At 48.0% G+C, this 24691-nt stretch overlaps 2 protein-coding genes across 2 annotated transcripts in view; one reads left to right on the forward strand and one right to left on the reverse strand.

Annotated features, from left to right (window-relative positions):
* Positions 1 to 11273, reverse strand: part of LOC137149353 (D-beta-hydroxybutyrate dehydrogenase, mitochondrial-like) — a 35105-nt gene extending 23832 nt beyond the window's left edge. Inside the window, exon 1 of the mRNA XM_067542859.1 lies at positions 11106 to 11273. Coding sequence (XP_067398960.1) covers positions 11106 to 11273 — 168 coding nt within the window. The remainder of the gene's footprint in view (positions 1 to 11105) is intronic.
* An 83-nt stretch (positions 11274 to 11356) lies between these two features.
* BDH1 (3-hydroxybutyrate dehydrogenase 1) overlaps positions 11357 to 24691 on the forward strand; it is a 34862-nt gene continuing 21527 nt past the window's right edge. Inside the window, exons 1-2 of the mRNA XM_067542837.1 lie at positions 11357 to 11453; positions 20506 to 20637. Of these exons, the coding sequence (XP_067398938.1) occupies positions 20552 to 20637 (86 nt within the window). The 5' untranslated portion in view covers positions 11357 to 11453; positions 20506 to 20551. The remainder of the gene's footprint in view (positions 11454 to 20505; positions 20638 to 24691) is intronic.

Consider the following 24691-nt stretch of genomic DNA (forward strand, 5'->3'; position numbering starts at 1 on the left):
TCTCCTGGTTTACACCAATGTAAATGAGATCAGAATGTGGGCCCTTTTGTCCACAAATGTAACAAGCTCTCCCTTGAAAAATGCACAGTACAACCCACTTCCTAATACATACCTCGACTCTAACATGAAAACCAGACTATTTACGCTGCAATGAAATGGACAATGAGTTCCCTTTTTAAAAAGTAAATCAACGTAGAAACAATAAAAAAAAAGCAAAATTTCAGACACCAGCAATAAGAAAAGATGACACCAAAATGCCACAGAATATATTCAGACTCATCTAGTAGGCAGGACACAGTAGCTTGGTAGGGCCCTGGACTGGGAAAACTTGGGGTCTATTCACAGCCCTGCCTCTGCCCTGCTGGGTGACCTTGGACATGTTACTGTATCTCTCTGTGCCTCAGTTTCCTCACCTGAAAAATGGGAATAATGCTATTCATGTTGTTTGAGCTCTATGGAGGTATATAAGAGATAGGTGATATTGTTATTGTTCCCCATCAGGACTGACACAAAAGTTGTTCATGTATGTGTGAAGAGCAAGTGCAAAACTAAAATAATAAGAACTAATCTCAAGGATTAACCTGCATTTAATGTATAAACAGACCTGTGAATTCTTATTCACGTGTTCAAAATGGAAACAATTGGTCAATTATTGCTGCAATATAGGAAAGGTAGAATCATAGAAATGTAGGTCTGAAAGGGACCTTGAGAAGCCATCTAGTCCAGCCTGCTGCACTGAGACAGGACCATTCCTAACAGGTGTTTGTCCAACCGGCTCTTAAAACCCCACAATGATGGGTTCCACAGCCTCCCTTGGAAGCCTCTTCCAGAGTTTAACTACCCCTATAGTTAGAAGGTTTTCCTAACATCTAACCTAAATCTCCCTTGCTGCAGATTAAGCCCATTACTTCTTGTCCTGCCTTCAGGGGACATGGAGAACAATTGATCAGCATACTCTTTATAACAGCCCTTAACATATCTGAAGATAGTTATCAGGTCCCTCCTCAATCTGTTTTTCTCAAGACTAAACATGGCCAGTATTTTTAACCTTTCCTCATAGCTCAGTTTTTCTAAATATTTGATCACTTTTGTGGAATATTTTCCATACTTAACGTTATTTTAGAGTGATTCAACCCGGCATGCAAGAATGCAGAATGGTCATGCTTTGAGCAGGGGGTTGGACTAGATGACCTTCTGAGGTCCCTTCCAACCCTAATCTTCTATGATTCTATATTAGCTGGTCTGTTTTGATATACTGCAAAGTTCATGCGAAAACTTGCCACTGCATGAACACTTAATCTGGCTCTCAGGTACTCTGTTGGCATTATCCTGTTTTTTAATTCACTCTTGTCTCATGTCACACAGTGAGCCGGGGTGGTTCTGAGAACAGAACCCAGAAGTCCTTAAACACAATCCTGTGCTCTAACCCCGAGGACATTCTCCCTCCCCCTCTGACTCAACTCTCCTTTCCCGGTTCTATTCATCATAGTACCAACAGTTACGCGAAACAATTAAACTTTAAAGTTTAAGTGAGCAACAGCAGCACTAAATGGTCTGTCCTGTGTTTATTGCAGCATGGTATCTGGCTGTAAGGTTCTATTGGTCTCCAAATTGAAGCTAGAGCTGTGTAACATGGAGCTTGTATAGGATTTGTTAAAGCACTTCAGGCAATGACGCTATACAATAAAGAAAAGTAGGAGGAAGCAATAAGGAACTTCGGTCTAAAATCTCTCTGGGGAGTGGCTTGCAACCAATATTCCCTGTGTTATGCTACAAGAGACAGCTTCTGGAATATAAGTGCCTTGCACTCTGGCAACTTCTCCAGCTGTCCCTTCCACATAACATGGGGCCAATTGCTCATGCTCCTATTTTTTTGTTTTTGCTGATGTATGTAGCAGTAAGAAGTTAAGAGGCTTAATATGGAAGAACTACCGTGTGATAAGGTTCAGATCATAGCTACTGTACAAGCTCAGGAGCAAGCAGAGCAAAACTGATAAAGGAATGAGTTACATCCCATCCTTTACCTACTGGCGGTGTCATAAGCTCATTTATAGACAGCAATTATCTTAAATTTAAGCTATGCAGGCAAGTTGCAGGCACAAACCATGATATGAAGGACAAAAGGGAAATGAGAATTTAAATTCTCACGAACACTGAATCAGCCCCAGTATGGATCATGCCATAGAAACTTATCATAGCCACGTCTACTCACGTCCAACACTACTCCCTATCAGCAAATCTCACCAGGGCTCGGATCAGATGAGAAATGACGACTGGCCTGGATCAGTTTGAGATTCACTAGCTCATCAGGTTTTAGAGTTGGGCAGCTGGTTTGCCACCTCCAGTAACAAAATAATCAAAAAATTAAAGAAAGCAAACAACAGCTCTTGAACAAACCCTTCTTAACTACGTCTGCCTCTGGAGAAACGCTAGGGACTATAACATATGAAGCTTGCCAATACCAATTACTAGCCTCCCACTTGCCTGTAATGAAATGACTGACAGCAGGGGAGCTGCTTGTGTCCTTGGAGCAGCATCACTCTGATGGGTGCCCTATTGCTCAGAGAGGAGCCAGTCATCTCATGATCCCATCGCTAGCTCTTTTATCCGCTGGTGGTTACAGTCCCCTGGGCCATGGCTGCAGCCTGGCTTGCAAAGGCCGTGATCACCGTGGCACTGAGAGAAAGGGCAGTCCCCATCCCTAAAGAACTCCACTGCATTGAAGGGTATAAGTTGCCCTGCCTTGCCCTGTGAGTGGCAGGGTAAATTAGACCCAACCGGTCTTTGCCAGCTCGAGTTTCTACAGATCTGTAAGGGACACTCAGTCTATGATTTGACAAACTAAACTGCTGCCTGTTTAATGAGACAGATGGGGCACACGGCAGTTTCTATGCACCACTCGTCTCAGGACAGGTTCCACCTTCGTTCTACTTTGGGATCTCTGTTTCGAGATGATCAGATTTGGGGCATGCACATGAACTCAGTTACGCTGGTAGGACATGTGCCCACATCCGGCAAGGAAAACAGATCCGAGAAGGGGAATTGCTAATATCTTCCATAAGGCCATGAAGGTGTTCTTGGTTAAAGCGCTAGGTTGGGGTTCAGGAAGTTCAATGTGTGGCACTGCCACAGATTCCCTGTGTGACCTACAGCTAGTCACTCAGTGGCTCTGTGCCTCAGTTTCCTCCATCTAAAATAGAGACAGTAGCACTGCCCTGCCTCGCAGGGTGTCGCAAGCATAATAAATACGTTAATGACTATGAAGTATTCAGATACTAGTGTGCCAGGAGCCATGTAAGTATTTAGATGTGCTCCCAGTCTTTGTGTACAAGTCATGGTTTGTGAGAGCAAACACTATGATACACACACAGTGTTGTACATCACTCAGAGTTGTGGGTGTGCAAATTACACCTTTCAAAATATATCATTGTATAAGTACCACATGTTCCTGCTCTTTATTCTGTCACACAGAAAGATTGTGCAGAAGCTATTCAAATGAACATCACACGAGCCGCTCCCCTCAACATTTTAAATCAGGTTAACTGAGTGCTTGCAAATGTGAAGGTCCCAAGGCACTGAGCAGAGCAGGCAGAGGCAGTGTGGCTGGCAGGAAGAAGCTCAGGAATGGGAATCAGGCCCCAGCTCTGACACCAAGTTGCTAGAATGACCTTGGGCAAATCGCTTAGCCTCTCCATGCCTCAAGATTGTCCCTCTGTGAAATGGAGATAATACTAGTTAGCTACCTCTCAAAGGACGATGGGGCTTCTCGCAATGATATTTGTAAAGTGCTTTGAGACAGAAGGTGTTACAGAGTAATCAGTATTCGTGTGTGTGCAACTATTCCCACGCAGTTCTGCCAGTGCACATCAGAGCTGCTCTGGCTGCTGATGGCTTTGTTGTGATGACTCAGTGAAGTAACGCACTCTAGATCACTAGTCCATACGCATGGCGCTTTTATATCAAGATGATATTCTCCACAAAGGCTAGTTATGTGTCTAGGTAAATTACAATAAATATTCACCTAAACCTGCACCCACATCAACACATTTACAGTTTACTTATTTTTCTCAAAAAGGGTCTGATTTTCTTTAAAATGAATTGTACAATTTCCACACACAGCCAAAATTGGACTTATTGCAACAGAGGCAAAGTTAAGCAAAGTGGTTTGACAACTCAGCCTTTCCAGATAATTGGAAAACCTGTGCACACTTGTCTAGACTTTTCCCTATTCCCTCTCTCACCGTGTCATTTGTTTTTCAAGGTCCCATTCCCTTTGAACCCATCCTTGACCAGCTCCTTGTTATCTAGTGCAGCGTGGATTCATTTTAAGTTCAAAACAAGCAATTACAATACTGAACTTTGCCTGGTCCAACAACAAACCCTACATTTCGGCTTGCTTTACCAGGCACAGAACAGCTTCAGTCCTAGTAATGGGACTGTTTCAAATACACCGCAACGCTGAGGCAACTTCACAAAATATGAACCCATCTGGAATAAATTCTGCTAAGATTCCTCTGCTGAATGCCCAGCTCCTCCGAGCAATTGCTGACTTTTCCAATGTTCTTGATAACATGAATCAGCAAGTAAAAGTGTGATGCTGCTTTGAGAAGTTTCTGTGTAAAAACAATCTCCTTTTGCTCAGGTCTCCTCCCTCTGTGTGCTCAGTCAGGGACACAAATCACATTGACTCCTCTTGGCCCTGGACTGCCAGCCTGGCTAGCAGAGCAGGGGCTGGGTTTTTCTCCTCCTCCTGGAGACTTTGCACAGGTGTGAGTGACGGCATAAAAGTGCAATGGGGATTGGACTCCTGGCAGCAAAGGCAAAGCTTATTTTATACCTTTTCTGACAAGTTCAATACATACAAGTGGCAGGTATTGAGTGCCCTAAAAATATTAAGTGTATTTCAATGCACAGAGGGATCGGCAGCCTAGATCAGACCTGGGGTCCCCCACCCCAATAGCCTGTCTGTGACCTGGGCCTGTCCCAGATGCTGCAGAGGAAGGTGTCGGAGCCCCACAGCAGCACATGCGGGATAACCAAATGACAGCTCGTCCTGATCTCTAATCATGAGAATGTCTTAAATTCCGGGGCATGAGGTTTAATATCTCATCCGTGGGATTTTTATTATAATTAATTATGATGTCTGCATGTACTTGATATCCATATAAATGTCCAGTCCCTTTCTGTATCTTAAATTGTTGGCCTCAATGACGTCTTATGGCAATGAGTCCCACATTTAATCCCATGGTGTGTGAAAAGTGTTTCCTTGGATCAGTTTTGATGTTCCCAGTTCTCCATTTCATTGAATGTCCCCTTGTTCTTGTGCTGAGACAAGGAGACAGAAGTTCCTGATCTCCCTTCTCTAGACAACTCACTATTCTATATACTTTTTATCCTGTCCCTTCTTACTAGTCTCCTTTCTAGCATAGCGATCACAATCTTTTCAATCTCTCTTTGCATGAGAGTTTTTCCAGTCCCTTGATCATTCTTATTACCCTTCTGTGAACCCACTCTAGTTCTGCGATACCCTTTTAGGAATGGGGTGGCCAGTTCTACACAGAACATTACAGCTGAGGACATGCCACTGATTGATATCAACATGAACATATTCTCCAATTATTCAGCATCCCATTCTTCATGCATCCCAACACCTTGTTTGATTTTTGGCAACAGCTGTACACTGAGCAAAGGTCTGCACTGAGCTATCTATGCTGCCCAATCCCTTTTTCTGCAGTGCCCTACCTCGGTTTCTCCTTCTGCTCAGGTCCCCTTAAGAACGCCATATCACAGTCCCACGGTAATTAAAACTCTCCCCTTGGGTCCAATTTATTTAGCCCTTACACACATTGGCCTTTCAGGCCCCAGCCCCAGTTCAATGTTTTCTCAGGTGTCTGATCTGCCTAGCACTCCTCAAACTACTTTCCCCAGTGAGGACCCCAGGACTCTGTCCTTTCCTCCCTCCTCTCCCCAGTCCCGGCCTGAATTAATCACATGACCTCATCCAGTTGAGGAAGTGAGCTGATCTTGTCACAGGTGAGGCTGAGGCTCCATTTTCACTTAAAGGGACCACACCCTGGGACATGTTGATAAAGTTTATTTAGAACCATGTGAGGGGCAGGAGTAATTTTTTCCCCTCCAATTTACATTACTTTGCCTTTGTCAACAATAAAATTCATTTGCCATCATGTGGCCACTGACCCGCCTTGTTTAGGTCTCTCTAAAGTTCCTCACAGCCCTCTCTTGTCCTGACCAACCAAAGTAACTTTGAGTCATCTGCAAATGTTGCTACCTCATTGCTCATCCCCTTTCCAGATCATTAATATATTAAACAACACTGGACTAAGTGACTCACCCAAGGGCATATGGGAAGTCTGTAGCAAAGCAGGACTTGAACCCATGTTTCTCAAGTCATCGGCTAGTGTTCTGGACCATCCACCTCCACTTACTTTCAATTGATTGAAGCCACAAACTGCCTCCAGTTAAGATGGCCTTTCCCTGCAGCCTCTGGAGGTAGCCAGGAGGTAAAGATGACTACCGTCATCTGAAGCCAGGCTGTTCTTGGGGAAGATGGCCACCTCCACTGGGGTCTACAGTTCAGAAACTGAACAAACTGGGAGGGGTCAGGGGAATGTGGGAGTAGCAGAGAGTCTGAGGAGGTGGCAGAGAAAGAGAGATAAAGGGGTAGGAGATTGTCAGGAAGCTGAGAGAGAATGTGAGTGGGCAATTTCACTAGGAGGAGGACCAAGCATAGAGTTTCATGAACTGTATAAGCAAATCACTCATTTTCAAATACTTCTGGAAACTACCCTGGTGCTGTCTGTTTGGGACAGCAAAATTCAGCACATTTTTCAAAGCCTACAAAACAAGCCCAAGACATTTCATTTAAAAGAAGTATAACAATTATGCAGTTCTGGCCCAGCTGCTTGGTTTACTTTTTTCTTTTATTAATTTCCAATTCTACAATACTGCAAAAAATCAGTTTTCCATTATTTTCACGACGAGTCTGTTGAGTAAAATCGAGGGTTTGGTTGTAACAGAGAGCTCAGTTTTGCAGCACTTCAGCCATCATGCAATCTTTTTCCACTTATTACAAGAACAGCTGACAGACTTCAAAAAAAATTCTTCCAAATATTGATGCTTCAGCAGCATCAGTTCCTCCATAACTACATAAGAACACAAAAATGGCCACACTGGGTCAGAACAATGGTCCTCTAGTCCAGTGTCCTGTCTTCCAGTGGTGTCCAGTGCCAGGTGCTCCAGAAGGAATGAACAGAACAGGACAATTTATCAAGTGATCCACCCAGTCATCCATCCCTAGCTTCTAGTAATTAGTGGTTTGGGGCAGTCAGAGGTTAAGGGACACTCAGAGCGTGGGGTTGCATCCCTGATCATCTTGGCTAATAGCCACTGACGAACCTATCCTCCACATAATTAATTCTTTTGTGAACCCCGTTATACTTTGGGCCTTCACAACATCCCTTGGTAATGAGTTCCACAGGTTGACTGTGCGTTGTGTGAAGAAGTACTTCATGTTTGTTTTAAACCTGAAGCCTCTTAAATTAATTGGATGACCCCTGGTTTGTATGCTATGTGAAGGGGTAAATAACAGTTCCTTATTCGCTTTCTCTACACCATTCATGATTTTATAGACCTCTATCATATCTCCTCTCAGTCATCTCTTTTCCAAGCTGAACAGTTCCAGTCTTTTTATTCTCTTCTCATATGGAAGCTGTGCCATTCCCGTCATCATTTTTGTTGCCTTTCTCTGAACTCTCTTCAATTCTAATGTATCTTTTTGGAAATGGGATGACCAGAACTGCACGCGGTAGTCAAGGTGTGGATTTATATAGTGATATTATGATCTTTCTCCCTTCTTATCCATCCCTTTCTCAGTGGTTCCTAACATTCTGTTAGCTTTTTGGACTGCTGCTGCACATAGAGCAGATGTTTTCAGAGAACTGTTCATGATGACTCCAAGATCTCTTTCTTGAGGGGTAACAGATTATTTAAACCCCATAAATTTGCATGTATAGTTGGGATTATGTTTTCCAATGTGCATTACTTTGCATTTATCAACACTGAATTTCAGCTGCCATTTTGTTATCCAGTCACCCAGCTTAGTTAGATCCTTTTGCAACTCTTTGTAATCAGTTTTGGATCTTCTGCAAACTTTGCCACCTCACTGTTTATCTTAAGTTAAATTTACCATGTTCTCACTATCCACAACAGGATTCTGTGCTCACCCAGTCCTTGGTCTGTTTGCTGAAGCTAGTAATTTTGCTTAGTCAGGGCAATTGAGGCAGTGGGTCTTGTGGAGCCTGAACTGAGATCACCAAATTCCTCCCCCATAGGTGCCACACAGTGCAAATAAGGACTGTGCATGGGAACAAGTGCACACGCCACCTCATGGGCCCAGTTCTCTCTCTAATATCTCATTAGTATAGTTCTGTGAAACCCAGGAAGCAACAAAGGAACAAACAAAACAAAGAAAAGGAACAAAGGAAAAGTCCTTCCAAAGAGTCCTTCCAAGTTCTCATCAGTTCTACTGTCCAAGTGGACAGAAGACAAGGAATAAAGTCATCAGAAACCAGGTAAAAAGTATGTTATTGTAACTGATGTGGAGACTTGTCCATATTAGTGTCAACTCCAGTAATGGGGGGTAGACCTCCCCTCCATGGGATTTCAAAACCCTCTTCCCATACATAAGATTCTTCTCTCAATGATTAACCACTTATTGAGCTAACTGCTGAAATGATGTTTCCCTTACTCGACTGGAAATCATTAGAGCTGTGTCAGCGCTCTCATCAGCGAGGTTAGAATCTGGCTGTACATAAAGAAACATCCACTCTAGGCTGGAGCTTAGCAGATAAGGGAGATTCTGTGGTCACTGCGATACGTTAGGTTCTCGTCTGCATACGAATTATAGGGAAACGGTGAGTAGCTACATCCACAGGCAATTGATGAGCTGATGACTAGTTGAAGCTGGTTGACTGGAGGACTCAGACCCAAAGTAGAGACTTCAGGTCACATTTAAAACTCCAATGGAGTTGAAGCATTTACACTACAACTGACCTTGGCCCTGCATCTTGCTCACCCGCCAGTCCCCCATCAGCTGCCCTGTCCATTCCAGAACAAATGGGGACATGGGAATTCATGCACTATTGAGATTTTTCAAGAACAAATAATTTTATTTTTCTTCGAGGATAGCTACAGCTGGTGTAAAATCAGTGCTACTGTGCTGAAGCAATTGGAGTGATGCTGATTTGCAACAGCTGAGGATCTGGCCTCTTACATTTAAACAGAAATTCAGCCAAAAGCTGCATGTAAGTTGCACTGAAGGGCTGCGGCTAACGGACAATCCCGCACTGTTGTGATGTGTGAAGTGCTAACAGCTGTGGCAGCTCCACCCTGAGACGCGCTGCATCCCTGCTCCCTACGCTGACCTGGGGGGCCTCCCAGAAATGGCGAGACCTGCAGCAGGCTCTTCATGGACTGCAACGGGCAGCTCAGGGCACCTGTGAAGAGCTCTGGGAGTGAGCTGTGAGCTTGGGGAAAGATCAGCAAGAAGCTCTTGCTCCTGGCTGTCCAGTGGCACTTTCAGCCTGTACTGAGGTTCTTTACATTTCAGGTCCCTCGTGTTGGAGGAGGGGCTGTGGCCCGGGGCTCTCAGAGCCCTAAGGGCAGCTGGGGAAGGGACATATCACAAGGCCCCTGTCCCTATAACTAGGGTAAATCTGTCTTCAGCAGTAAGAGATGCACTGCTCAGTCCCACGGGCTCGTCCATATGCCCGGGGTTCAGGACTGACCGGCTCGTGTTTGCTGCCAGAGAGAGGGAGGGGGCTAAGGAATCGGCACAGAATTTCCAAGGACGAGGCTGACGCCTTCTCCTGATCGGATGGTCGCCTGACCCATCCTAGGTCACAGATCTGAAGAGGAAGACTGCCCAGGACGTGTTTGTGTGACCCAGTGTCAGCAGGGAGAAGGAAAGAGCCAAGGCCAGGACACAGCAGCAGGACCTGCCTGGGCTGCAGGGATGGTGAAACACTCGAGTGCCCAGCTAATGTGGCTCCAGGGCCAATGATCTTTATTCTAGCCCATGGGATGGACTGTTCTGTGCAATTCCAGGTGCACTGGGGACCAGCGGGGACCGGTCCGACAGCAAGGCCAGGTCTCTGCGCAGAGCTGCAAAGAAGGACTGCTCTGTTTGGCCGTGGTGCGTTTCCCGGAGGAACCCTGGACACAGCCTAGTTAGTGCTGCTTGTCAGACGGGAGAGAGAGCACGGAGGCTCCCGTTGGTGTCAGTGGCTAGGGGATTGGGCCATGGGTGGCAGGAGCCAGGAACAGCAGCGTAAATACAGCAGGGCCTGTTAGGAGCTGGAGGAAAATCTCTTAGAAATTCAGTGGCAATTTGCTCGGTGTCGGCGGTAAACAGCTGGATTTCACTGCACTGTCTCATCGTGGGGAGTGCTTACGACTGTCTTTGTACCGTGCCTGGCCCCTCGGAGGTGGCTAGTACCGTATCTCAGAGGCTGCTGAAATGCAAGAGCTGCAGTTCTTCCAAATGGGGGCTGCACTTCCCCCCCGCACTCTCGGGGCAGGGCAGAGCAGAGCAGCCCAGGGCTAACCAGGCCTGCTGAGATTAGGTCTAGCACCCGAGGTATTATGTCGGGCAGGTCTCCGGCCTGTGCTAGGCACGGACAGACCGTCCCCAGATGACAGTGGTCCCCTCTGGCCTGGGACTCGCCCATCCGAGCTGTCAGTGCCGCTCCCCCTGGCTGGGGCGGTGCGAGTCAGGCCTGCGCTGCTTTCAGCGTCAGTGACCACGAACTCAGGGTGCAAGGCCGGAGAAGGCAGCAGACGATAGTGGAGGGGACGCTTGGTCTCCCCGCAGGGAGAGGGGCCCGGGGCACGAACGGGACTCCCGGGGCTGCCCTGCTGGGTTTGCCCGCCAGGTCCCAGGGCCCGGCTCCACAGGCCGCGGCGCCCCGGGGAGGACGGGTCAGTCCGGCCCGGGGCGGCGGGATCCCCTGGGCTGGGCGGTACCGGTCCGGCTCCCCGCGCTGCTCCTTCCCCCGGGGCCGGGTGGGGGCGAGGCGGATACTCACGGGGAGCTCGGCCCCGGGCCGCCGCGCGCGGAGCAGCAGCAGGAGGAGGAGGATGATGAGGATGATGATGGCGGCCAGGCCCAGGGGCCCTGCCAGCAGCAGCAGCGCCAGGCCCAGGCCGAGCAGCGGCGGCAGGGCCCTCGCCCAGGGCTCGCGGAGGGCGGGCATGGCGCGGGGCTCGCGGCGGCGGGGCGGGGCGGGGCGGGGGCGCGGCCGGAGGCGGAATGAGGTCACTTCCGCCGCGGCGGAGATCAAAGCCCGCCCGGCGCCGCGCGGCAGCAGGTTACAGATTAGCCGGGCAGCGCGCGGCGAGCCGAGCCGAGCCGGCAGCATCCGCGGGGACCGCAGGTAACAGCCGAGCCGAGCCGAGCCGAGCCGAGCCGGCGGGGCGGGGCGGGGCGGGGCGGGGCTCGGCTCCGGGAGCATCGGTGGCTCGCTCCGCTCCGCTCCTGCCCGGGGAGCCGGGCTAGACAAAGCCGCAGCCACGCGTGCGGGGAGCGCGCCCGGGCAGAGCGGGGGGTCCGCGTCCGCTGCTGCGGGGCGGGACGGGAGGGAGCAACAACGGGCCATTGAGCGAGGGGAGGGAGGTCACTGAGTGTCACTGCACACCCGGAGACACACAAAGTAACACACACACACCTAGAGTAACACACACACACCTAGAGTAGCGCGCACACACACACGCACACTCTCAGCGGGGGGCAGGGCGGGAAGACGCGGCTGGCTCCAGTCCCCGCTCCCGGCCCCTGAGGCGCAGGACGGCGCGTGCGGACAAAGGCGGCTCTCGCCCTTGACGATCGTGCCTGGCTCGCTCACCTCGCGCGGTCCCCGGCAGCCGCACCCGCCGACAGGGGCCGGGCCGGTCCGGGCAGGACACGACCCCCCCCCCACCCCACCGCCCGCCCGGCCGGGCAGGACAGGACAGGACAGGACACCCCATCACCTCACCTCCTCTTCCCGCCCGCCCGCCCGCCCGGGCACGGCACCCCCTCACTTCCCCGCCCGGCCCGGCCCGGCCCGCCCCGCTCGCACCGGCTGTGACAGGCAGGGGCGCGGCGGAGGCGAGGCCGCACGTCACGGCTGCGATGCCGGGGCTGGTCCCGCCCCGCCCGGGCCGGGCGCCGAGGATGCCGCTTCGCTGCCATGTGGCCCGGCGGGTCGGCGGTCTGCGCGGGGCCGGGCCGGGCCGGGCCGGCTGCTAGTGAGCGCCGCGCTTACACTGACAGCGGCCGCAGCCCGGCCCAGCCCGGCCCGGCTCAGCCCGGCCCCGCCCCGCTCAGCCCGGGCCAAAGCCCTGCGCCAGTTCGGTAACCAGAGACCTGCCCGGGGCGCATCCGAATAGCGCCCACCGGTGCGTCCCCCGTGGCCCTGGGGTAGCGGAGCCCCGAACTCGGGATCCCAGCTCTGCGCACGGGGGCACTGTCGCTGCCCCGTGCCCCCGCAGTCACTACAGCTGTGCCGACAGACAGCCAGACCGACACCCCCCCCCCCCCGTTCACACCAGCAGCAGATACCTGCCCGGTGCAGGGAGGACGAGCACACCCGGTGCCTGGCAGGAGAAGCCGGTCCATGGATGGTTATTGCACCGCCCTGTGCTGAGGGTAACCTTGTGCTCAGCAGAGACTGTTTTCCGTGGGAATAGTTACAGAAGTCAAGGGCCCCCAATGGCCGAGGGGTAGCTGATATTATTACCCTCTTTGACACAATGCTTCTTAAAATAGATCTTCTAATGCGCTTCCCTCACGTTGTAACATTACAGAAATCTAGAACACCTGGACCTGTAAAGCATTATTAGTTTATGAATATGTAAATGTTTTTGCCCTCTTTGAACATGTTTTCACCCTTCTTAATCATCATACAATTAATATTAAAGTAGGATCTCTCTTACAAGTGTCTATGAGTGTTTACTAGGTACGCCTCACAATAAGCACCTGTGGGTAGACCCGCTCAGTCCATCAGGAAGTGACTGAGTAAAACCACCCCCTCAAGTGGCATAGCGCTGCGTGGAGGAGAACACGGTTCCCATCGGCGCAGTGCAGTGAAGACACCGTGCAGAAGGGAAGCGCAGCAGTCGGCGGGAGTTACGCAAGGTATTCTGCATAGCTTGCGTAACTCCCGTCGACTGCCGCCGAATCGCCAGGTCAGTGTAGACAGGGCAGAGACATAGGGAAGTGTATTGACCCCATTTTACTTATGGGTAACCTAAAGCACAGAGACATGTATTGATTTTCTGAACGTCAGACAGCAAGTCACTGATGATGCTGGGAATGGAATGCAGGTCTGTCTCCTTAACTAGCCACCAGCTAGCACTGGGTTTCCTGTATAAACTGAGTTTATAGTTTTTAAAAAAGGGCCTGTTTTGCAATGCTTCTGCAGGTGAAATACTATAGACTTCTATGACTTTGTTGCTGGGATTTAACAATTGATGCTCTGCTTTCACATAATGTGTAATACAGTCCGTTTTGTATAAAGTTCATCTACATTAGGGATTTTTGCATGGGAGTGCTGCTGAACCAGTGCAAAACCCCTCTGTAGGTGCTCTGCACCAGTGGGATTTCCCCTGATTTGAAATTGGGATGAATTGCCCTGGTGCAAGCCCTGTGCAGCCGATGTAGTCAACTATTATCGTTGACCTGGAAGAACATATGAAATCACTGCTAGTACATTTTGCAAATGACACACGCATTGGCGGAGTGACAAATATTGTTGGGGTTAGGTCAGTTCTGCAGACTGATCTGGATTGCCTGCGAAGGTGGGCTCATATGAAAACGTGCTTTAATTCAGCCAAAGGCGTGTGGGAAGGTAGGTCAGATTTCTAGGATGAGAGACAGGATCCTGAATGCAATGACATCTAGAAGGATGTAGAGGTCATGGCAGATAACCAGTAAGCTTGAGCTTTGTACATAAGAGGGTTAATGCAATCTTGGATGTATAAGCAGGAGCATATCAAGTAGGAGTACGGACATTCACAGCACTTACGCAGTCATTACTGGAACTCTGTCCAATTTTGGAGTTCACACTTCAAAAATGATGTTGAAAAATAATAAAAGGTTCAGAAAAGAGCTACAAAAATGATTCAAGAAAACCTACCTTATGGTGAGAGACTTAAGAAGCTCAATCTATTTAGTTTATCCAAGAGTAGGTTAAGAGGGGACGTGATCACAGTCTACACCAGGGATCTGCAACCTGCAGCACGCATGCCAAAAGTGGCATGCACACGGACTTTGACTGGCACGCAGCGCCCTGGCTGGAGCCGTGCTGCTCCGCCCCCGCCGCGGACACTGCCGCCAGAACGGGGCTTCAGACCGCCCCCGCCGCCAAAACGGAGGTTGCAGACCGCCCCTGCCGCTGGCACTGAGAGAGGGGTGGGGGAAAGATTGGGCATGGCCCTTTGTTAAGGTTGCCAACCCCTGGTCTACATCTACCTACCCAGGAAGGAGATTTCTGACAGTAGAGGGCTCTTTAATCTAGAAGAAAAAGGCAGAACAAAATCCACTGGTTGGAAGCTGTAGCTAGACAAATTCCAACTGGAAATAAAATGCGTATTTTTTATCCTGAGGCAATTAACTATTGGAACAACTTACCTAGGGCCGTGATGGAGTCTCCATCACCTGAAGTCTTTAAATCAAGACGGAATGTGTTTCTGTTAGACATGCTCAGCCAGAAGTTACATTTGATGCAGGAGTCACTGAGTGAGGTCCTCTGGCCTGTGTGATGCAGGAGGTCAGACTAGGTGATTCTAATGGTCCCTTCTGGCCTGAACGTCTCTGAATCTTCACTGGAGTCTGCATCACTGCTGCACATCTGCATTAAGGTGCAACTGATGCAAAAATTCTTAGTACTGGACTCTGGTTTGCAAAGTCCACTTTGTGCTACTTGAACAGCGCAGAGATGACATAAATTGGCTAGTGGAGAACCCCCTGCACAGGGGACCTCTCTGCTGGCATAGCTCTCTGGTGACAGCCACCGCCTGCACCAGCATCTCCCCGCGCCTGTTATATGGGGGAAGGTATCAAGTTGTGCTGGGGCAGGCAGGGAGTAGCAGAACAGAGCTCCATTGGGTCCAGCCCTTCACTGGCATTCCACTGCTCCAGGACCTGTGGCATAAATTACAGGTGCTTCTCAGCAGCTCTAATTTACACCAGAGCTGGTGGCATGCAATCAGAAAGCTGCCACCAGGTTCCTGACACAGAAACTTGGACACAGCTGAGAATCTAACTCTTGATATAAACAAACAGTAAGATGTTCATTAGGCAGAGAATGTATCTTATATCTACATTTTCATGGCCAGAAGGGCTTCTTCAGAGTCTGCCTGCATCTCTCTATGGAGTTAGGGACTTTAAAAAAAAAACCCTGGTAAATATGTACCTAGATCTAGACATAACAGAATCTCAGCTACAGGGATGTATTTTTTAATAACTAAATACACAATGATCCTAATAGACCAGAGGAGCCCTTCCATTGATATGGATATATCGTGTGCGTTTAATCCTCTCCATGTATTTAAGTTCTTTAGGCAGGGACTAAAATATGCTCCATCAGTAAGCCTTTGTTACATTTGAATGAGTTAAAGGGTACCGTGTTTTTAATTATATGCAGAATCAGGTTTTTGAGGTGGACTCAAGCCTTTTCAATATGTCACAATTTCTATGTTGTTTTCCGTCTTTTCAGGGGTGTGAATGCTGGTATTTACATTTTTCAGATATAAGTATTTTCAGTTTCTGTTGTGCAGATACTTTTGCCTTAGTTACTTTGGGTTTCAGTTTAGTTAGCAGTGCAGAGGGAATAGTTTTTTCATTTGGACTAGTTCATTCAAAGTTGAGAAACCAACGGGGAGTTGAAAAAACAGGAAATCTTGTTTTCCTTGCCTAATCTTTGAATCAAGCCAGATGGGAGAGGATGAGCTCTACTAGTTCTAAAAACTTGAATGATGTGGGGCCAGGTTGTCAAAGGTATTTAGGCACCTAAAGATACAGATAGATGCCTAATGGGATTTTCAGAAGCACCTGGGTCAGGTGCAGAACTCCCATTGATTTCAGTTGTTGAGGTGCTTTTCTAAATCCCATTAGACACTTGTGTGCATCTTAGGCATCTAAATGCCATTGACAGTGGTGGCCCATGGTGTCGAGAAATAGTCAGTTCTGTAGCGATAGTTAATATTGCCTGTGTATAATAAATCCGTTCATTTTAAAGGCAAAACATTTTTCATCATTTTTTTTTCTTGAGTATTGAAGACATTTAAGGTAGTTTTTTACTAATAAAAATGCTTTTTTGTGCATTTTAATTGAATTCCAATTACCAGTGCAGCTTGACATGCATCCCAAGTAATGACCATCTAGTAAATAAGAAACGTGTCATTTACCATTTTTTACCATAATAAAAAAGTAAAAATTAAGAATCTGAAAAAATGTATGGGAAGATACATAATTGCTTAGATATATGTGTATAGATGTAATGCATCCTCTTGGCCAACAAAAGGAAGCACAAAATGTTGTGTAAAGTCTCTGTTTGGTTGGAAATCAACACATTTTAATGGTTACCAACCAATGAGAATGAGCCTTTCTTTAGGACTATAACTAAAACAGTCAAATGCAGAGCAAGATTAAAATTAATTATTTAAATAAAGATTTCCTGCTTCTTGATTTAAATCATTACTAAAATCAGTGACTTAAAATCACTTTGATTTAAAGTAGCCCACCCTGCTGAGGAGCACTGAACTAGTGGAGCTGCTGGGTTTCCTGCTTTTCCCTCCTAGCAGCCTTGAAAGAGGGAAAGCAGAAAGAGTGTGACAGCAAGTGGGGAAGGAGGGTGATGGAACAAGGTCAAATGGAATTACCGGATAATTGCACCTGGTGGCCTGGCATTGCTTTAACATAGGCCTGGTTCAAGGAAATCCGAGGTTTTCTGTGACGCTCCCTGTGTGCAAGACCACAGATTCAGCGTGCAGGTGTAATAACCACCTCGCCCTTCTCTGGGCATTGGCAAGGATTGTACCCAGGATCTCCTGCACTAATGGGCAGGCCTCGGGCACTCGAGGTAAAGGAGTACCTCCCTTGCAGGTAGCAGTAATTTCAGAACAAGGATGTGTGTTTGTGAAGAGAGATCAGGTTATAGCTGGAGGAGCAGGGGACCCGTGATGTGCCCCCACCAGACACATGATTGCCCAGAACTTCATGCTCACCACAGAGCTCAGTCAGCCGAAGCAGCTCACACTCTGTGCCTGGGGCTCCGAGAATATCTAACCAGCCCAGCTAATGGGCTCAACCCATCCTCCCCTTCCTGTGTGCAAGAGCCAGTATCTGGGGGCTCCTGATTGCGTGTGTACAGCAGCCTAGCCCTTGTGGCAGGGGAGAGGGCTCCTGGGCGCACAGCTCATCCAGCAGGGAGTGATGCTAGCTGACACCGGAGAACCCTCTGTCAGAGCCCAGGGGAGCACGAGGGCCCTCATGGGGACATGGCTCCGGGGGTGTAACTTGGGGATAGGCGCTCCAGAGGGGGATGGGAGCAGGAGCGGGACAGACCCTGAAGGAGGAAAGTAATGGGGGGGTCAGACCCAGAGGGGGCTGCAGTGAGGGGGAGGGGTTTAGGAGGAGCTCATCACCCTAACCTGTCCACCCAAGGACCCTGTTTCTCCCCAGCCTATCAGCCCCCCCTCCCTGAGGGCCCCAGGTTGGCTGGATCCCCACAAAGACTGGAGGAGAGCCATTCTCCTGCCCGCAGAGCGGGAGGCGTCACTGCGGGGGAGCTGTGACTGGGACAGGTGGGGTAGGGGAGGGTTAGTCAGGGAGTCCATTCAGCGCCCAGCGGCTTTGCAGTGGTTATAAAAGAGTAAATAATGAGGTAAGCAAAGAACATCAGGTGCCTGCCCCCGACCTGCCCCCTCCACCGAACGTGGCTCTGGAGCAGATACGGCAGCACTGGCGCCTGCCTTCCACGGATGGGGCCTGGCGGCCTCAGACCTTTGCAGTTGTGATTTGGGAGCCCTGTCTGAACCAGCCCTGCGTGTTTGTGTCATGCTGGTGCATCAGCACGTCATGTGGCCAAGCCCTGCCAATGCAATGGCATGGTGCAAAGACACTGCCAGGCTAGGATTTCGCCATGCAGCTCACCTTCCCCATGCAGCTCACCCTTGAGCCTGTTCCCCCAGCAGGTACAAGCGGGATTTACAGCTCACTGCAATTAATGGCAGGGGGACTTAGGCCCAGAGATCCCAAGCAGGCACATAAGATTTGCAACGTCACCTGGGACCACTGGCCCATCTGCTCTAATATCTACTGCCCACATAATATCTCAGGAACGCTCAGCACCTCGCAGGATTGAGCCCTCATAGCCTGGCGAGGCTCTGGCCTGCTGCTGTTGTGTGTCCTGCATGCTATGTGCCAAAGCAGGGTTTATTGAGCTGGTCGCTCTCCATTTACAGTGTGAGAGGCAGCGAGCTAGGACTGTCCATTTCCCATGCAGTCCCTAGGGCAGGCAGCCAGTGGGTGTGAGCAGGCCTGGAGAAGAGTGGAGAGTGGGGTGGAGGACATGGAAAAGGCAGCAGTGGGTAAGAAGAAGGGAAGCAGAGCAGATGCAATAGAAGAAGCAGAGCCGATTTAATGGCGGGGGGGCACAGCAGCTCTGGGGAGGAGCAAATACAATGGGGAGTGTGTGTGGGGAGCAGAGCAGATCTAACAGGGAGGGACAGAGCAGGTACAATAGGGGAGGAGAAGCAAAGGAAGAGAAAATTGACTGGAGAGACAACAGCTCCTTCCCCAGTGCCCCAAGTCGCATGGGAATGCACCACAATCTTCTTCTCTCCTTTGTGACTCTGCTGGCTCTCCCCGAGACACGTGACGAGAGAGGGGAGCTGGATGGCATTCAGAGGAGCACTCTCTTTAATGCAGACAACTGTTTCTCTGCTCAGCTCCTGGCTTTGACTGTGCGGGGCAGACCGATCACACCATGTGGGGAGTACAGAGTACTGGCAGAAAGCAGCTCTCCCAGCCATGGACTGGGTTGCGATGGACCGCACTGGAAGTGGCAAACGCAAATCAGGAGAGAGAATCCCGGTCATCTTCCCTTCTGGTGTAACCTTCCCACAACATACATCCGAGTCTGAAAACCATCTGCTCTGCACTTCGGCAGTTGTGCAATGCTGTACATAGAGTTAAAATTCTTCTACACAACAGGTTTACACCCCGAAGCATGAGAGTTTATTACCCTCATTATCGTTATCTCTGCTTCCATATTTTTCTCCAGATTTTATGAATGGTCATAAAATGTTCTCAGATTTAAAAAAAAAAATCCAGACAGAGCATTAACAGTGCTGCTGACCTGTGCCAGTGTAGTTCCACTGTCTGACCACAGAAGGCATTTTTCTCCTTTCTTCTAATGGATTGCCCTTCAGTTTCATGCAGTGATCTTCTACCTGAGCATTGGTGGCAGGACACACCTGAGCAATGGAGGAACCTTTGATCTAGCCAAGAACCCCAAAGTTCAGATACCAGTCAAGCCTCCTGAGTTTGTAAAGCTGGCTAGCACAAACTTCTGTGAGAACAAGGTTTATTGCAAGATTCCCAGTACTTCCTCCTCCTGCTCTAAATGTAAAGGCTCCCACAATAGCACTTTTCATGGTATTTTCACATTTCTGGCCAAGATCTGTTTACAGACAGACCCCCAAAGTGCAATAATAGTATAAAATAAAATTCTCTCTCTCTCTATCTAGCTACACACTCATTAAAAATTAACCAGTATTTTCCATCTTAAAAGAAAAAAAGTTTGATTCAGGCTTTGGGGGAAAATTTAGATTGGATCTCATTTTATACAAAACTGGTTCACCCTTTGTTCTTAACTCCTGCTTTTGTGCAGCTTTCCTTTTTAGAATAACCTTTTCAGTGACTTCCTGAGCTTAGATCTTTATTGCCAGCCAATTGGGGCATTGCATTTCAAAGAGCTGCATACATTTTTTGTAGCCACCTGGCTGCCACTGGCATTAAAGCCCAGAGAATGCTTTGAAAATGTCGTATTTAACTTTATTCAGGGCATTGGATTTACATTTAAGTGGTAAAGTATTTCAGACAGCTGATTTAAAACTGTTACTGGAGGACCTAATTTAATTTTTTTTTAAATGTTTAAGAAAATGAAGAGATTAAGTAATAAATTTAATTAAAATGGAAATTTTTGTAAGATGACCAATTGCTTTTCTGTTTGCTTGAGACCCTCCTTTTAAAAAAAAAAAAAAAAAAGAAAAAGAGAGTTTAAGCTGATAGATGTTGTTTGAGCTGTTTGTCACGATGTGTGCGGTGGGGCGGGGGGGAATGAGCCTACTTTGGACTTTATTTTATTGTTAAAATCCTAGGAGTCAGCATGACTATAAAGTTCAAAGCAAATAAAGGAGAGGTGCTTTTTTGTGTTTCAGAGCTAAAGGGGAAAGAGCTTGCTGTTGGTACAGTTCGTGGATTGCAATGATGCTGGCTACCAGGATATCCCGGCCTCTGTCACTTTTCTCTGTGAAAACTCTGAATTTCAGGGACCTGGGAAATGGTCTCAGGTAAGGAACCTGGGGGGGCATGGAAGAGAGTGAGGGCTGGTATAGCACACACCTCAAGGGCCCAAACTGTGCTCCTTTATTTCAATGGGATTAGTTATTAGTTCAATGTGTCGAGATGGGACCACGTGCGTTAGTAAGAGTTTGGACCTGAGGAACTGGGACCATTTATTTCTGTGACTCCTTAAACCAGTACTGAACCAAATAAAACAACAGAGAAATTTGGGAGGGAGGGGGTTATTTATGAAGGTGAGTTGGTTAAAGTAATTAACTTGCTTCTCTCTAAACGCAAGCAGAAAATTAACCATTTAGTTCTATAATCCTGGCTCGGCCAAAACACCATCTGCATTCAGACCCAGATTCAGATTTGGGTTCTACTGATCTAAACCCAGAGTAACTCCACTCACTTTACAGGGCTTGTTCTGGAAGAAATGAGTCCAGAATCTGACTCGCAGTGAGAGCTGTGCCTGAGTTAAGACAGCAGGGCTTGGTCTGAAATGCAGCATTTCTGCCTACTTTGGATTTGAATAGAGAAATCAAATTGTAAAATTACGTAGGAGTTTAGACTCCAATCTCCCACAAATGCTCACATATTTTTTCAAACGCTATTGTTTTAGAAGTAAATATAGGTGGTGGATCATGAAGTCAGATGTTTCTAGCCTGGCAGAATTTCATTTTAAATTATAGTGTAAAAATGGGTGCATTTGTTCACTCTGAGGGCCAATTCTACTAAGATTTCTGAGCAGGCATAGCGCTCACTGCCATTAGCAGTCCTTTAAAGTCAATGGGACAATGCTTAGTAGCAAATGTCTGCAGGATCAGGCCCTACATTAATTTCTGTCCTGCAAACTGACTCAGATGTTACGAAGCATCTTCTTTCCAACTTGAGTTAAAACAAGAACTGTAATTAGAACTCTCATATTTTCTTTCATTTAATTATTTAGATTTACACTGAAGTCTCCTTCCTTTGCTTCTGGCACTTTTACAACGATTAAAATGTGCTTTATAACAATAGAATCTGTGCATGAGGACTGACACATAACCAACTCCTCATCCAAATTCAGATAGTGTGATACTGACCTGTCACTGTAATATTAACCCTGATGTTCTCATAGCTGACTATATCCTGCTGTCCCTCAACCCACCTCCTCCCCGAGGGCCTGATCCAAAGCCGGTTAAAGTCAATGAGTCTTGCCAGGGATTTCAATGGGATTTGGATCAGGCCCCAAATGCCCAAGAAAAATGAGAGACAAGGTGGGGGAGGTAAAATCTTTTAGCGGACCAACTTCGTCTGTTGGTGAGAGACACCAGCTTTCGAGCTCTTCATCAAGAACAAGGAAGCACTTTACAGCATACCTAGAAAGTTAATTAATCCTGGCTGTAATGGATCAAGGTGAGTTCCAGGGATGGGGGGAGGCCTTCACAGACAACACCGTGCCAGCAGCCCCTCCCAGTCCAAACCAGGAGGGCCCCAGCCTGACTCTGTGCTGGGCAGGGGGGCATGGGGAGAGAGGCAGGCAGGCTCTCAGAAAGCCACCGCCCAGGCCATTCAGGTTTGTAGGAAACAACAGGAAATAGTTCTGTTCCATTTGCCACGTGTGTCTGGAAGATGTGGAGGCCACAGCATACCCTGGCTGCTCACAAACCTCAGCTTGTGTTCCCTCAATATTCATTGATAAGGCCCAGCCCTGCACTCTTCACTCAGGCAAAGTTCCCACTGACTTTGCTGATCAGACCACCTCACTTTGAGCCAGTCCTGAAAGGTGCTGAGTCTGCTCCTCTTGACTCCAGGGGGCCCTTCGACTTTGTTGAGGGATTGCCTGAATAAAGAGTGCGGGACTGGACCCTAAAAAGTATTGGAAGTTCAGTAGTGGTTACTGACGACTTTGCAGACGGCTCATGGAGTTGACAATTTTAAACACTGAAGACTGAAAACCTCCATGTAGTGATTTCTTGTTCAAACAGCATGAATCTTTTCTTTGGTCCAGGTACTGCAATCAGATCCACACAGGCAGATACCTGCCGCCAGGAGGAGCCCATGGGGGCTGGGGTCCCCTTTGCTCACAATACTTTGTTTCCTAAATTCAGACCTTGTTTCAATATTCTGCATTTTCTAGAGTGCACACGACCTGCTAGCCAGCACTGCAATGGCAGTCTAACCACCGACGTGACACGTAATGCTGTTCTAATGCTTTAATGCAATGGGGTAACACTTTGCACACTTGAATCGTGATCAATTCTTCCTGAGATTTGCATGTAGTTAAATTAATCAAGGCTAATACAGATTTAAGAGGACAAATTAAATTCCATAGCCATCAGCTCGTTCTACAGGTAAGGGTGTCGAATGTGCTGTCTAGAATTCAGTTGTTGAATAAGGATGATTAAAGCTGGTTCATACCATAAAAGCATATGAAGAGGCCTAGCATCATGCACATTTGCTGGGAATTTCCTTTGATGGCATCCGGGCTGATCAGCAACTAACCTTCATTCTACTCCCCAACCCCCCAGAACAAAACTCCCAGGAATCTGCACAAGATTGCTCTGCAAACAGCACAGGGATATAACGGTGAATCAAAGCATTTCAAGTAAATCACAAAAAACGATGACTTTGAAAAATAAAAAAGTTTCATGAAATTAAGATGAACGTTATGAAAATATTTCTAGAATACATACAGATGTTTAGTTAGAGAAATGCAAGCCCCAGGCCAGGATCTCAGTTCAGTAATCTTAGACACAGCCAGTTTGTGACCTAGTCCTGACCTCTGCAGCAATTAAATCTCGTCATGCTTCGCCTCTGCTATTTCAAGAGGAGGCAGGGCTTGTGACGCTGATGCTGAGGTAGAGAAGGAGCTGGTCTGTGGAATGGCAGGCGAACTGGAGTAACCGTTGTTGGTCAAACATGCCAATATCAGTTTTGTCTAACTAGGAGAGGTTTCCTTCCATCTTACCCATCTAATTCACAGCCTCTTTCCTGTCACGACTCCATCCAGCCCCAGATGCAGCTGAAGAAGCTGAGTGTCTATAGATCTTTGTACAAACTGCTGCAGGGTGGCACATATTGTTTAGGGGGTGCCTCTGGCATCTGAAGAGGATCTGGTTGCAAGGAGTTGAACAAGTGTACTTGAAAGAGAAAGCACTGCTCCCTGGGGAAAAGTGTTTGAGAGAGACAGCCAGGAACAGATAATGATGCCCAGAGGGAAGCTGAAATACTTGCAGGGAGCAAAGGGGAGAGAGCCAGCAGAGCGCAGTTGAAAGGGAACAATAACAGTGAGTGAAGGAAATGGACAGAAGCTGACTCAGCCCCAGAGGAGAAGCCTTGCCTGGGGAAGGAATTAGGTAGGATTGTTCTCATGGATGGTCTGACTGAGCCCTTGCTTAAAGATCTTTGTACGCTGGGGTAAGAGCTAAGCAAGGGAGTTGCTGCTAGTCACACAGCTTTTCCTAATAGATGCTCGTTCCCTGGAAATCTCTTCCACGTTGCTCTGCACTTGGAAATGTAGTATATCTGCAGATAAGTAAACTGTACAGAGACGATTGTATCCCGAATGGCAGGTGTGGTTCAAAGCCACACAAGCTCTTAGTTAAACATTACTAAGAGGGGATGTGAGAACAGCATAACAGCGGCTGATGGGTGCAGATACCAGCAAGAGAGGGGTTATTTAGGGGAGGACGGGCTGAATATCAGAGACCGTCTCCTAAGAGTGAGTTTTATTGACTGTGGAGTGATCTCCAGCACAGTGGAATAGATACGGGTGGGCTATGGCCCACCCACTTTGAAAGCAGGCCCACCCAATCAGATTTTAAGCAATTCATCCCACATTTCTATCTGCCTCTCTTTTGCTTGTGACACAGGGCTTGTAACCCACCACAGGCCCTGCCAAAAAAATCAGTTCTGGCTATGTCTCTGCTCCACCAAACCTACTTTCTGTGTATTGAACACTGAGTATTGTTGCTGTCAGAAACGCAAAACATAGGACTGTCCATTTCATGTTTACGTACGTGTGTGTGTGTGTGTGTGAGTGTGTGTGTGTTTGTTAGTGTTAGGTAGTAACTGGTT

The sequence above is a fragment of the Emydura macquarii genome, unplaced genomic scaffold, assembly GCF_026122565.2.
Source record: "Emydura macquarii macquarii isolate MOO-44397 ecotype Brisbane River unplaced genomic scaffold, CSIRO-AGI_Emac_v2 contig_729, whole genome shotgun sequence".
Classification (NCBI taxonomy): domain Eukaryota; kingdom Metazoa; phylum Chordata; order Testudines; family Chelidae; genus Emydura; species Emydura macquarii.